The sequence below is a fragment of the Populus nigra genome, chromosome 7, assembly GCF_951802175.1.
Source record: "Populus nigra chromosome 7, ddPopNigr1.1, whole genome shotgun sequence".
NCBI lineage: Eukaryota > Viridiplantae > Streptophyta > Magnoliopsida > Malpighiales > Salicaceae > Populus > Populus nigra.
Genome location: NC_084858.1, coordinates 19,778,587 through 19,793,327, shown reverse-complemented (window position 1 = coordinate 19,793,327; position 14,741 = coordinate 19,778,587). Strand labels below are relative to the sequence as shown.

The window sequence follows — 14,741 nt, the reverse complement described above, 5'->3', positions numbered from 1 at the left end:
AAGTGTTTTGCCCTTTTTTTCCCCCTTAAAAATCAAACTTAACCCATAACACAACCAACCAACCACAACTAAACAATAATAAAGGACACAAAATTACTGTCAACCAAGATAAGAACAATTTCCACATTCTCTTCAGTTTCACAAAACAACAAAGAGTGCATCATCCCACAAAAATCGTTATTGTCTTGTCCTCGTACAAGCTTTTTGTAACAAGCCTGAAATATCAAAAGGTGTTTTGGTAAATTGCCTACTAAATAATTGGTTAAATTTAATTAAGGGCTTTTATTAAATAGAAATTGGTAAAAAAAGAGAAGTTTTTTAGACTACTTTGAGGTAGTCCAAGACTCCCAAGACTAGAATTAAACATCTAGTTAGTTTTTCTTTAACTCTGGAATTTTACTTAGTTAATATTTAAATAAAAGAAAAATTCAAACTGGAATTGAAAAGATCCTAATATGATGATAATTTTAAATTTAAATAGTACTAAATCTTGCTGCAGTGTTAATTACAAGTGCTTTAATGAATCAAGCCATCTACTCTTACTCACCCCCAGGGGGTATCCCAACCTTTCATTCTAGCCCTAACACTTTCCAGAGCCTCCCCTTTTATCTAAAAATAACTCTTCTTCGTCGTCTTCTTCCCTGGCTAGGATCATTACAGTTCCACCCCCATTAAAAAACCCTGCCCTTAAGGTAAAGGTGAGTTCCTTTTAGCCATCATTTTTCAAGTTAAAGGGGTATATATTAGCAGAAGATTCTACTAGCGTATTCCCTTGAATTTTAATAAGTTCATCTCTACCTTAGCTGGCGTGTTTTGTAATTGTTGAGCAAGTTTTTTAAAAAACCATTGTTGTTTCATACTATCAACTATCTCTAATGATTATGATATTCGGGTTTCATTTGTCATGGTTCGCCAGACTTTAATACCACTTATAACAAACATGAAATATTAAAAGGTATTTGAAAATAAAATCCGGTAAATTGACCACTAAATAGATTGGTCGAAGGGCTTTTTATTGAATAGAAATTGGTAAACAAAAATAAAATTTTTCTGACTGATTTGAGGTACTCCCAGCCTCCTAAGATTAAAACGAAACACTAAGCTTTTCCATAATCTTGATTTTACTTAGTTAGTTTGGGTTGATTTGTTTTTTTTTTAATTAATTTTTTTTTGATTTTATTTTTAAACATTTGATTGGTTGGAAATTGAGTTTTGTAATTTTTTTTATTTGTTTTCTATGAAATTATCTGATCTCATGACTTGAATCGAGAGTTTAACATGTAAACTTGAGTTGTTTTTTTTTTTAATTTTATCATTTAATAATTGATTGATTAGAAATTGACCTTTATAGCTTATTTTGATTTGATTTCTATAGGATCATTACAGTCTTATGATTCGGGTTATAGATTTGACAGGTTAACCTAGATAGATCTAATATATATGTTGATGTCTTAATATTTTTTAAAAATATCATTCAAAATATCACTATATCAATATTTAAAAAAAAGATACCATCCAATATGTATCATATTTTGTATTTATAATCAATTTTTTTTAATAGAAAACTCATTAACAATGCTTGAATATTTTTTTAGGTTAAAAAATAAATCTGATCCATAACATAGCACAAACCAATAATGTAATATATTACTATATACTTTACTTATTTGAGAAAGAAAACAATACAAATCATGTGTGGAACACGTGACATAGGTACTAGTGTTTTTTGTTTTTTTTAATTGACAAATCAGGATTTTAAATATCCATGAACCTACCAATAGGCTTTTGTCAAACAAGTAAAAACCAAGAGGCCTTGAGTTTAACTCTTTCCTTAAAAAAAAAAGCGTAGGAAAAATTTCCAAGACTCCTCTAATTTCTATCATACAAGGAAAAAACATTAAAATTTAAGACTAAATGAAATTAAATTATATAGCGTATTGTTTGGTGTGATTGCAATGAGTCAATTTGAGAAATTAAGAAAAAGTGACAAAAGTGGAATTATTTTTCCAAAGCTAAAGGTAATATAAAGATTCCTGGAATTTTTTGAAAATTGGAAGTCGAGACAAAGAAAAGGGGAAAAGCTAAAGGTAGTTCAGAAGAAAAAGAGGATGAAACTTGAGCGAAGTCTTCCCAAGCTCTTTAACTTGAGTATGAAGTTTGCTAAGCCTAATTGCATTCTTTATGTAATAATAAATCAAAAGTACACAAAACCAAGCTTTCTTCAAGGAAGAGTACGCACTACACGCTCGCTACCCAGTTGAGAGAAGTATGATGCCACACTGCAATGGTGATGCCAATGTTACGTAGGTCAAAAACAATTGCATATGACAATTTTGTTTTTGGAAGTGGGCAGCTATAAGTATTTTGCACTGTGATCATTGTTATTTTTTCAATCCAAAATATATTCAAATATTTTTTTTGAGTAAGAATTTGGAATAGATATTTATCTGCTAGTCATATGGTTGTAATGTTGATGCATGCCTCATTAAACCTTTTTTCTCAGGACAATGCACTAAATTGTTTGTAATTTGCTTGTACTGATCATGGGAATTTTTTCTTCTTCTCATTGATTACATCCTATCTCTTTGTACTTTTCCTGGGTATCATTAAGACGTGGATAACTCTAATAACACCAAGAAGAAATAAATTACAATTTTTTGTGCTCTTCATATCAACTTTATAGTCAAAGAATCATGTTCTCGTTGAAAAGATGCAAATACAAAAGAGGCTCATGCAAATCAGATTTTGACCATGGGGAATGTAATCCTGCCTTGTCATGCTGCAGAATGGACACACAACCACTCATATAGAAACAGCAATCTCACCCCATGAAATATATGCTCTTGTATTTAAGTGCTCCGATACCAAATTATAGGCAAGAGATTAGATGAATGGCCCAAAGCACTTGTTGTTGACCATACACGAAGACTGTAGAGTGTGTTTAAGAACATAGTAGAGGTTAATATTTGTGAATGAAGTCCAGAAAAAAGAATGAAAAAGTAAAAAAAACTAGTTTTTGTAGGTGAAGTTTATGTATAGTTGGGTTATATTTTACCTTAAGCTCAATTTCTATCACGTTTCCGACCACACTTACCTTGGCTGAACATTTTTCACTTTAGGTTATAGCTGAAACAGTTCAGGTTTTGACAGTATTATTAGCAACACATCATTGTCTTCCGACATTGGAGGCGGAGGGAGAATTCATGGATAATTTTAGTTTTAGACGATGATGTTGCGACAACTAATAGAATTTGTAAAATTATAATGGCTTTCAAGGCCAAAGAAAAATTATGATTTATTTTAAGAATGGATGAGGCCAAAATCTAAGATTTATGAGCAATGCAATATCATAATTAGATACGAGTTCCCTTGCTTGTTCTGCATTATTATTTCACAGATATATCTGATATGAATCTTTTCTCTGTAAATGAGACGTTGAACTTGTAGCTTCTTCGATAATGCGCTTTATCATAACTTAGAACAGGTCACTGGCTTGATCATTTCCCACCTATTAAAAAGAAAATTAAATTCTTTCTGCAAAAATAATAATGATTGAACTTGTGGAAGTTGGTGCTTATCATAATCAGATAATTTGTCCACTGGTAAAGCAAGCAATAGGGTAAAGCTTGAATGAAAAGCAATTGTCTCGTTTGGAAAACATGTCTCCTCATGGTTCAGACTGTGCTGCGCAACAACCAAATTGGAGCACCAAAGACACACATGACAACTTCACACATCACACATCACACATCACACATCACACATCACACATAGGTGTTTAAACTTATGTCTTGATACAAACATGCTATATATATTATTTAGTAAAATGACAATCACAATTAAAAAACAAAACTAGTACACATTATACTGTACATTTAAACAATGTAAAAACAAATGAATTGGTTATTGAGGGTAATATAATCTTTTCCGGTTCATTAGTCATTTCGAGATTGACAAGGATAAATTGGTATTTTCATATTTAAAGCGCAATAAAATAACTGAATTACTTTTAAAAACTGTAAGATCCATGTTTTAACCTATTAGACCCAAACCTAAGTATAATTGAAGAACCCGACCTAACCTAGCTATGTATTTAAAGAGAATTTTTGCCAAAGAATTTGTTTTTCCTTTCTTCTCTTTTCCTTTCTTTACCGTGAATTTTCTCTAAAAAATACCAAGGAATTCAGTTTTAAACTTAAGCTTTTAAGTTTTAAAAAGGGTTTGAAGAAACAAGTAAATTTCTCGCTATTTTGTTGTTTTTAATTGGGGGTTTGATAGTTGATGGGTTAAAAAAATGTGTTGGGATTTTATGATGTATTTATTAATTTTATAATTGGATGATTTAAGATGTTTAATTAATATTTTAGGGTGGTAATTTGGCTTAAAATAGTTTAATATGAAGACTGGAATTTTTGAGTTTTAAGGATCTACAGAATTTTGAAAGACTAGCAAATCAGAATTTTAGAATCCTAATCAATCGATTGACTAAAGTAGATGATCGATTGACTTGATGGTGCAGATCAACCAGTTGACCTATGGGGCGGTTGACTGGTTAGTTTTTTTGGTCGATTGGTTGCCTAAGTAGTGAGGTTTGATCAGTTTTTTTTATTCAATCAATTTAGGAGATGTCTGAGATTAATTTTTTTTTTTTAGGGGGGGGGGATCTGTTTTGGTTTTGTAATTTCATTTTGGTCTCTACTTTTAGAGTTGAAATCTTTTATGTTATCTGCTATGAGTTGTTTTTGAGTAATTTTTGTATTTGTTATAGTTTCTATTGATGTTCCTTCAAAGAATCATCAATAGTTTTCAGTTCTACGTCTGTTTGTCTTTTACCTTTGTTTTTTCGAGTGAGTAAAATAATTTTTAATATGCATGTAATATAAATAACACATGTATGTTGATTATATGATAAGTATAATTGGTTAGCAATCATCAATGGTTTCTAGAAAATACTTATGTTGAAATAGGAGGTGGTGGTATGAGAGGAGATGGTGGTGATTATGATGGCAACTGTGAGATGGAGGTAGTTGTTAAAATAGTTGGATGATATTGTAAGTGAATTACTATTTATAAAAAATTGATAATATTTTTTAGAAAATAAACAAAGTTTAAAGATTGATTGTAAAATATTTTTCATTAGCATTTTTTGTGTAAAATATTTTACAAAAAAAAAAAATACAAAAACATATTTTTCAGAAATAAACATGAAAAAATCTGGAAAACATTTTCCTTTAAAATCTTTTATGCAAAACAAAAGAATCTTAGAAATTGCGAAATCGACCAAAAAGGGAATTGCCTAATAAGATTACCAAGGGAATAGGCAGAGATATCCATTGGCCAATATAAAGTTGTTTGTGCTTCATGTGGAATAGATTATAGGAGGGCGATGCAGCGAGTTCCCAAAGTGCTTTGGTGCCATTTTCTTGTGGAAAAAAGAACATGCTTAGTGGGATAATATTTGTAGATGATATCATGATGCTAGATGTTAAGTTCTATAAATAAAAGATTAAAGAGCAAGATAAACCTTCTTTCTTTCTTTGTTTTTTTTTGGTTTTTTTGATAAAGAGTGGTTACCTTCTTTCAATAAGATTATGCGGATATTAGAATCAGAATAGGATTTGTTGTTTTGGTTTGAGACTAAAAAATATATCAGTCAACAACAAAAGCTACATATGAACACAGCATCTTTGAAAGCTAATAATATTGGTTATGTTAATGATTGATGGATGGAAGAAAGAATATCAGAAGAAATTGAAGAAAACTGTATAAACTAAACACCTAAGAGACGATCTCCATCTCATATTCAACTTATAGTGTAAAGATGGGATGCAAGTCATTATTCAGCAGCCATCTTGGTCGTTCCTTTCCTACCTTTCACCACCTAGGGTTCATTATCACCAGACTCAATATTCACAAGCTGACAAGGTTCGCCAGAAAAATCCATCTCTCTAATTTGTGATGATGAGATTCTGAAGAACATTTGCCTTTTGTATATCTTAGGGTGACCACCAATTTGGAATAGGAATATATACCATAATGTCTTTCCACTTTGTCACTTTTGTGACAAGATCACAGACTAGCAAGAACATGGTCAATCTGCACAAGGATATGCACGTGCTATGACCTGATTTAGCATTTCTGCATTCATGTTGTAGACTTTGCAACAGTAATCTAATTTCAAATCATCAAATGGTATATATTACTAACAGGCTTCGAATGTTCCTAGCTGTCATTAGATATTTTTTTCCTTCCATTTTAGTGTGATTCTTACGGTGAGAAGGGAAATATTCTTACGGTGCACTCTGCAGCCATTGGATTTCCCTCAGCTCCATCAGCCAAGTACAAGTGGACCATTCTGGAGACAAGAGCATTACCAGCATCAATGAGAAAATCCAAACATTTACCCTTCACGCGTATAAAATACTCTATACAAACAAATGCCCAGACCTGAAGCTAAACTTCCCCAGCTGAATATTTTACTAATCTGATGCCAATAGCTTCGCTTTTCTCTTTGGATTTCCAGATTCAAGTGTCTCTGTTGATCTTTTCCTGAAGCTGACAGCAGGAATTCAAAGAAAATCATGAGAGCATTCAGACCCATATTTAGAAAATTATAGAACAAACAGGAAACAGCCCAGCAGAGTATATCAGATTGTTAGAATACTCATTTCGAACTTGAGATTTGCCCTCTCTTCCCTGCTTCGTAAAGGTCTGTCCAATGGGGCTAATTAAATCCCTAGTGGATTCTGTAGACAATAGGAGAGCGGACATATATGAACAAGCAAAGACATGACTGGATGCACATACAAACATGGTTATGAGTCCAGCAATGACTCAGAATCTTCATGCCTACCTCGCTTTTTAGGCAAGGATACAACAATTACTATGATCAACAATTGATATTCACAGGTTAAATTGGGATTGTGTGAGATACATATTTAGTTTTACGATAGATAGATGATATTGAAATCTTGACACAACAAGTGATTATACAGTTAAATATAGATGTATCACTATTGACAGGATAATTTTTCCAAGTATATCTTCGTCGTTTCATTACCATGGAAAGATCTAGTACCTCCTAAAATTGAAGTTTTTATTTGGCAATTGATGCATAATAGCTTATGAACTAGGGAGTTCTTATCCTACAAACATATCACATCCCATCAACAAGCGAGGTGTCCATTTTGTGACTATGATATAGAATCTTACAAACATTTGTTCCTACATTGTTTGGAGCCATGGAAACTATATGAAGTAGACTTATGAATTGGCTGCGGGATCTAGTGGTGCATGCCAAATTCATCTGATCATATCTTGCTACATTGGGATCATTTGGTGACAGTAAGGGATCTGGGTGACTAGAAATAACATGGTGTTTTAAGATAAAAATCCAAATTATAATAGTGTTTTCCCAGAGATTGGCACTTAGGTTAAGGTCTACAAACAAGATTTTTTTTTATACGGGTCTAAATTTATATAGGGTCCCGAAAGCATCTTACAATGAACATATTATATTTTTAAAAGTCTACCTTTTTAGTTTTTGAGTTTGATATAGAATTTTCTTTTCTTTTTTCCATGTACATAAATACAAATATAACGTTTCTTTTTCTATTTAGCTAAGTCTTTTTGGCACTAACTTTGACACGAGCTTTTATATAGAATCTTGATTATTATAAAAAAATTATATTTAGTTTTACGATGGTATTTTTAAACCAATTATATTGAGATTAAACTTTCTATTTTTTTGTAGGTAACTTCTGATTACTATTTCAAGATAAAAAAAATATAGAGATAATAGAGATATATATTTAGTCTTATGATGATATTTTTAAACCAACTATATTGAGATTAGATTTTCTTTTATTGTCTTGCAGGTAACTTTTGATTATTATTCAAGATAAAAAAATAAAGATAATAGAGACATGTTCTTTAATTTTTCATGTTTTGAAAAAAATAAAAATTTACTATAAAGTACTACAAAGATGTATTTATTTTAATGTCTCCAAACAAGTTTGTTTTTATCTCTATCATTTTTATCTTTTTTATTTTATAAAAATAACTAAATGCTATTATAAAATACAGAACACGAAAATAACTAAATGCTATCATAAAATACAGAAAATCCACGCCAAGATTAGAAAATTTAAACGTCGGGTGTCATGAAATCTAATTTTTTTTTAAACATGTACGGATATGTGGGATGTAATTCTATCATTCCACCATGAAATCAACCCACCCGACATATGGAGGCTCCGTCAAACCATGTTCATGCAAGAACAAGTTGCCCAAAAGTCCATGTCAGATGCCTTTAAGGTTGCCAACATGGCAAAATCACCGTGGCACATACGACTGCTTGCTCTCCCAAATATCAAATATTGTATAATATTTATCTCCTTCAAAATATATACCCTCCAACACTATAAATAGACATCCTTGCATTCTTGTAGCATCATCTCCTTTTTTTAGAAGCTATATCTCTCACTAAATTGTTCTTTATTTCCAGTATGGATTTGGTACCCAAGGTGACACTTTTCCTTGCTTCGGTTCTTTTTGCTTTATCCTCTGTTGTGAGTAATAGACACTGGCATTTTCCCGGCCAGCCACTGGGAGGTGAGCATCTTGTAACTAATTTGCCAGGCCAGCCGGATGTGAACTTCAAGCACTATGCTGGCTATGTTACCGTCAATGAACAGAATGGACGGGCATTGTTTTACTGGTTCTATGAGGCCACAACTCATCCTGATGAAAAACCTCTAGTCCTGTGGCTTAATGGAGGTAAGCATATAGCATAATATCATCATTAGACAGGCAGCTTCCACCTTTTCCTTGTGTTTTTTAGGCCAAAATGGAAATGACATATACCCCATGAATGGTTATGATGGAATGCCATTTAAGCTTGTTCTCTCGGCTCGAAAAGAATAAAAAATAACGCCGTTGTCTAGCTATTGCAGCATCCTTTGTGATGCCTCATCCTGTCAGGATTTAGGCTAGACTGAAATGCTAGGTATTGATCAGAAGTCAGAACAAAAGGAGTCCAAGGAAAAAGGTATTATGCAGGTATCACTATAAAGTACTCTAGCAGGAAAATTTTTACTCATCTTGTAATTATCTTCAAAGCCATTTAGATTGTTACCAATCTCTTGACCAAATCTATCCACCTATAGTCTTATGAGGGTATTATAGTGGAGAAGCACATGTTCTTTAAATATATCAACTTCTATACTAATGGAACTGGAAAAGCCCGTATATGAAACAGGGAAGGAACTTTCCTTCCTTTTAAATTTTATTATTTAATATTCAATTAAATTGAAAAAATAAGGAAAACTGGCTATAAATAGTGAAGGAGCTGACTTTTTTTTTTTTTTTAATTTCATTGTTTATTTTTTTTATTTAATCTTTTAATATTAAATTAAATTAAAAAAACATGAGAAATCTCAACTCCGTCATTATTCATGTAAACAATGAAGGAGTTGCAATTTTTATTTTTTAAATTCAATGTTCTAGTTTAATATTTCAAAACTATTTTTTTTTATTTTATCATTCAATATTTTAATATTTGATTGATTTTGAATTGATTTTTATAATTTATTTTTGTTTACTTTTCTATGAGGTTATTGTACATCTCCAACAAACATCATAATATTTAATTAATACTTATTTTTGTGAGTATTTATTTTTTATATCATATTATTAATTAAGAAATAGTTAAAAAAACAAAGTTGTTAAACCTAATGGAGCTCACGATCCAGGTCGCGGGTTTGATGGGTTAAGCCGCAAAGCTCGATTCCATTCAATATATCACAGTCTCAATATTAAAAAAATATCATCTTGATTTTTTTCTTAAAAGCTAAACCATATTTTTTACTTGTCGATAAAGATATTTTTTTGACCCGTCAAGTTAACTAAGCCATATCAAAATAACTTTTATAAATATTAATTTTAAATTTGAGATAAGTATTAAGAAATTAAATCTAGAAATTTTAAAATTTACTTGTTTGATGAAGTTTAATATTATTGTTAAAAAAAAAAACACTTGCCGCGGCCTCAACAATTTTTTCACATATTTTTTCACCTGAGCTTCAGCGTATTATATAAATCCTCTTTCTTAATATATCAGAGTGGGGGTTTCGTTTTTCTTCCTCTATCCACCTTATCCAAAGCAAGTTCTTTTCAATAACTAGTTTCTATGTTCTCTAATGAGGTGACAAGATGCTCCACGTTTCAGGTCCTGGGTGCTCTTCTGTAGGACAAGGAGCAACACAAGAGATTGGCCCTTTCATTGTAGACACCAATGGACATGGACTTAAATATAATCCTTACTCTTGGAATACAGGTGTGTGTGTGTGTGTATCTAATGAGGTCCCACAATCTTACAAAATATGACATGCAAGTATAAATGCGATTAATTAGAAAAAAATGATTTCAAACCTTCTTTGTGTCTCTGATGATGCAGAGGCCAATATGTTATTCCTGGAATCTCCAGTTGGAGTTGGGTTTTCATATTCGAATGCAACTAATAATGATGATCATATCATAGGGGATGAATTTACGGGTGAGTTTCAAGCTGATTCTCTTGCAGTGATTGTGTTATATATGAGTGCTTTGGACCATCTTGGTACCATCAGAAAATCCTGAGATTTCCTTTATACCTCTTTGTTAGCAAATGATTCCTATGCTTTCCTGCAAAAGTGGTTTCTCATGTTTCCATCATATAGAAAGCGGGCATTTTATATTGCAGGAGAGAGCTATGCAGGTATTTAACCTTGACAGCAATTAGTTTCCTGACTCATCCTGATTCATTTCTAATCTTACTGACACTACTTTTAACATGTATTAACAGGAAGGTATGTCCCGGAGCTTGCTGAGCTTATAATTGACAAGAATAATGATCCTTCCTTTTACATCGACCTCAAGGCTATTCTAGTATGGTCTCACAACAAAATTTTATGCATGACTTTCCTGTTTCTCGATAGTATTTGTTTAAGGAATTACCCCCCTTCTTTTTGGTGACATTGTAGTTAGGAAATCCTGAAACAAGTGATGCTGAAGACTGGAGAGGTATGGTGGACTATGCTTGGAGTCATGCTGTCATATCAGATGAAACTCATAAGAAAATCAGAGAAAGCTGCAACTTTGACAGCAATGACACATGGAGCAATGATGATTGTATCGAGTCTGTTGATGAATTAATCAAACAGTACAAGGAGATAGATATTTTCAGCCTCTACACCTCAGTTTGTATCGGTGATTCAGCAAGTTCAGACGACAGATTTACACAAATCATGTTTAGGCCCTCATCTAAGAAGGTAAATGGTTTCAGAATTGCTAAATCTTGTTGATATTATTTCAGTGAAGTGACAATATGGCCTTGTTGAATTTTCGAAAGGATCTCACTTAAGCTGAGACTGATAATGAATTGTTTTGTTGGAGTATTCTGCTGATGAAATTCCTACACAAACTAGCTGTAGATGAGGCCTTTTTTTGACCTCTTCTTTTGATGTACTTTAATTTGAAGCTCATAGGTATTGATTGTCGCTTATTTTTGAAGAAAAGGGTAAAGTGATGACATGACTCTCTAATTATATTTATCAGATGCCAAGAATTATGGGTGGTTATGATCCATGCCGGGATGAATATGCAAAAGCTTTCTACAACAGACCAGATGTTCAAAAGGCCCTCCATGTGAGTGATGGTCACGTGCTCAGGAACTGGAGCATCTGCAAGTAATTCGTTTTCTATCTATATGCTTCTCTATAATTGCTATTACAATGTTCATTCTGTTTGTCAATGTTTTTAGTTTCATTGACACACGGGGTCAGGAAATTCCAATGGCTGCAAATTTAAATTCTAGTTAATCATGTGAAGTCCATGAGACATATATGCGTTTCATTCAAAACTGAAAAATATTATGGCTAATTTCTGGATTCAGCAAGAAGATATTTGAGGAATGGCCGGACTCGAAGACATCAGTTCTTCCTATATACAAGAAGCTGATAGCAAGAGGACTTAAAATATGGGTCTACAGGTTTGAATCCCTGCACTGTGGAGATTGTAAATTAATCAAATATTCTTCGTCAACCTCACATTATCTTTTTTGGATGGTTCAGTGGTGACACAGATGGAGGAGTTTCTGTGCTGTCTACAAGATACAGCTTAAGCTCTCTGGGACTGCAAATCACTAAGGCATGGAGGCCCTGGTACCACCAGAAGCAGGTATTTACATAGTTTACAAACATGCAAAAACCTGAGCTAAATTAAATCAAACCTTATATCAATTAGTCCTAAAGTAGATCAACCACTCCATTCAGATATATTGTCTTAAGAAAGAATTACTAACAGTATCATCAAGTTATCTCTGACAACGAGGAATAATTCTCTGGATCAGGTCAGTGGTTGGTTCCAAGAATACGAGGGGCTAACATTTGCAACATTTAGAGGAGCTGGACATGCTGTGCCAATCTTCAAACCAAGCAACTCCCTCGCATTCTTCTCAGCCTTTCTTCTAGGAGAATCTCTTCCTTGTGAACGATAAATAAGTGGTGTAAAAGATCAAGACATCTTGTTCCTCGAAGATTTGCTCTTAGTATATTAGGATGTCATTAAATATATATCTTACATCTAATAGAAGGCTCAATTAGGGGGCAAGCTTTTAAAGAGACCATAACGCCTCTCTCCTTTTTTTTTTTTTTGTCAAGTTGTGATTTGATTGGTCTTTTTTAAATAAATAAATTTAGAATCCTAATTAACTAAAACTGTTATTTATTTATTTATTTTTTATTATTCATGTTTTTTTTTCCTTTCCAAGTCATTTTCTTTTTCTATTTTATATTTGTCAATGATAACAATCCTAATCTTATATTAATTCATTTTTTTTAGATATAAAAAGTTTCATTTCCCAAAACTCATTGTTATAGTTGGATTAGAATTCTATTACTTTACTAAAACAAAATTATTATATTTTTATAAAAACAATACTTAGTGATCTACGGTCAAAAGTTAGTATTTGTCTTTGTTAACTAGGTATATATATATATATATATATATATATATATATATATAAGTATATATTATTTAACAAATAATTTGGATAAATTCCATTAAAAAAAGGTTGGATACACAATATGCATCCTTAAAAAAAAAATACAGATTTGAAGTGATTTAGTTTATCAAACTAAAAATAAAGGATCAAATATAATTAAAATTAGTACAACTACATTACTATTTTAGATTGCTTGTAATACTCACACATTCGTACCTAATTTTATTTTCTTAAAAAATTGCATGCCATTTAACTGTTTTCCTCTCTTTTTACTCATACAAATAATATTGTTTCAAAAAACATTATAGTTTTTAGGCATGCGGAATAATGGCCAAAACTTTTTGAATTCAAAGTAAGAAAGAGGGGAAATTGTTTAATTTTGATTAATATATTATACTTTCCCATGTAGACCAATTGTTTTTAAAAAGTTTCTAATTTAAATATTGTGTAGTTAATGTCGTACTTGGACGCGTGAAGTTGGTGGTCAAAAAATCACCACCTAGTTGTTTAGTTTGAAGTTGTTAAAAAACTCAAATTTATTTGTTTTATTAGAAATTTCAAAGGTAAGAGACTAGTTATGATTAGAGAAAGTTTTAACACTTCTAGCGCATCTTACCTGAGGTAAACTACACTGTGCGATCTATGTATGATTTAAAGGTCTTAATGGGTTCCTAACAAGTGCTCTATTTATGGCTTATGATAAAGATTTACTCTTACGAATAAATCTGGTATTTTGAATTTATTATGAAATTGTGTGCCTAAATAAATTCTTATAAAAAAAGTCCATGTAGGTGCCTTAACAAGGTTTACTTATCTTGAAAGACAAAAGTTTTTTTCATAATTCATATATTGTGATAAAAAATACTTCCAATTAAAATTGAAAAATATCTAAAATAATTATGAGAATTTTTTGGCAAGGTATTTAAATACTAGTCTACTTGTAGGTTCAATATTTATACAAAGACAATTAATTTCATGAATTAAAATTTCAGGGGTTATTGAAATACTTTTATTAACAATGTTTTGATATCTATACTTTTATTAACAAAATTTATCATGGTTGCTTTTAAAGATATTTTTATCTTTCCCAAGGTTCACTTGGCATTGCTGAATTAATATTTTTACAATTTTTTTTTGCATAATTTAATGATTTTTTTACCCTTAAATATAAAATGACATATACCTATCACTTAAGAGTACTTTGGCGTTTCAAATTTAGAATTATTCAATTTACTCCTAGAAGCCAGGAAAAAAAAAAAACAAAACAGGTGTGCAATGACATTCGTGTATTTTTTTTTTGTTTTTTAGACAATTATCGAATTTAAAGAGGGATTGTTATGTTATATACCAATTATGTAATATTATTTAAATATTATTTCTCTTGTGCTGGGGCAGAACCATAAAATAGAATTAAAGGGAGCCAAAATATTAATTGTTATATTATTTAGGCTAAATATATTAATAAATATTAATTGCTATATTATGTAGGCTAAATATATTAATATTATTAAAGGATGGGTTGGAAAAAAAATTCCTTGTAGGGGCCCGGGCCCTGCCAGCCTCCCCCTCTTCGCCTCTGCTCTTGTGTGTTGTCTCTAAAATAATTCAATGCAACCTTTTAATTAGTTTTTTTTATTTAAATTTGATCTTTAATATTTTAATTAATATTTGTTTTATTTAAAGTAATTTATAAAAAAAA

At 31.3% G+C, this 14,741-nt stretch overlaps 1 protein-coding gene across 1 annotated transcript; it reads left to right on the top strand.

Annotated features, from left to right (window-relative positions):
- Positions 1-8,463: 8,463 nt before the first annotated feature.
- On the top strand, positions 8,464-12,667 carry LOC133698233 (serine carboxypeptidase-like 31). The gene is made up of 10 exons (XM_062121094.1): positions 8,464-8,778; positions 10,229-10,336; positions 10,457-10,555; positions 10,664-10,756; positions 10,844-10,926; positions 11,022-11,309; positions 11,596-11,726; positions 11,933-12,028; positions 12,111-12,216; positions 12,389-12,667. Exons 1-10 carry the CDS (start codon positions 8,508-8,510, stop codon positions 12,533-12,535), a joined length of 1,422 nt encoding a protein of 473 aa, XP_061977078.1. The 5' UTR covers positions 8,464-8,507; the 3' UTR covers positions 12,536-12,667.
- The last annotated feature ends 2,074 nt before the right edge of the window (positions 12,668-14,741 follow it).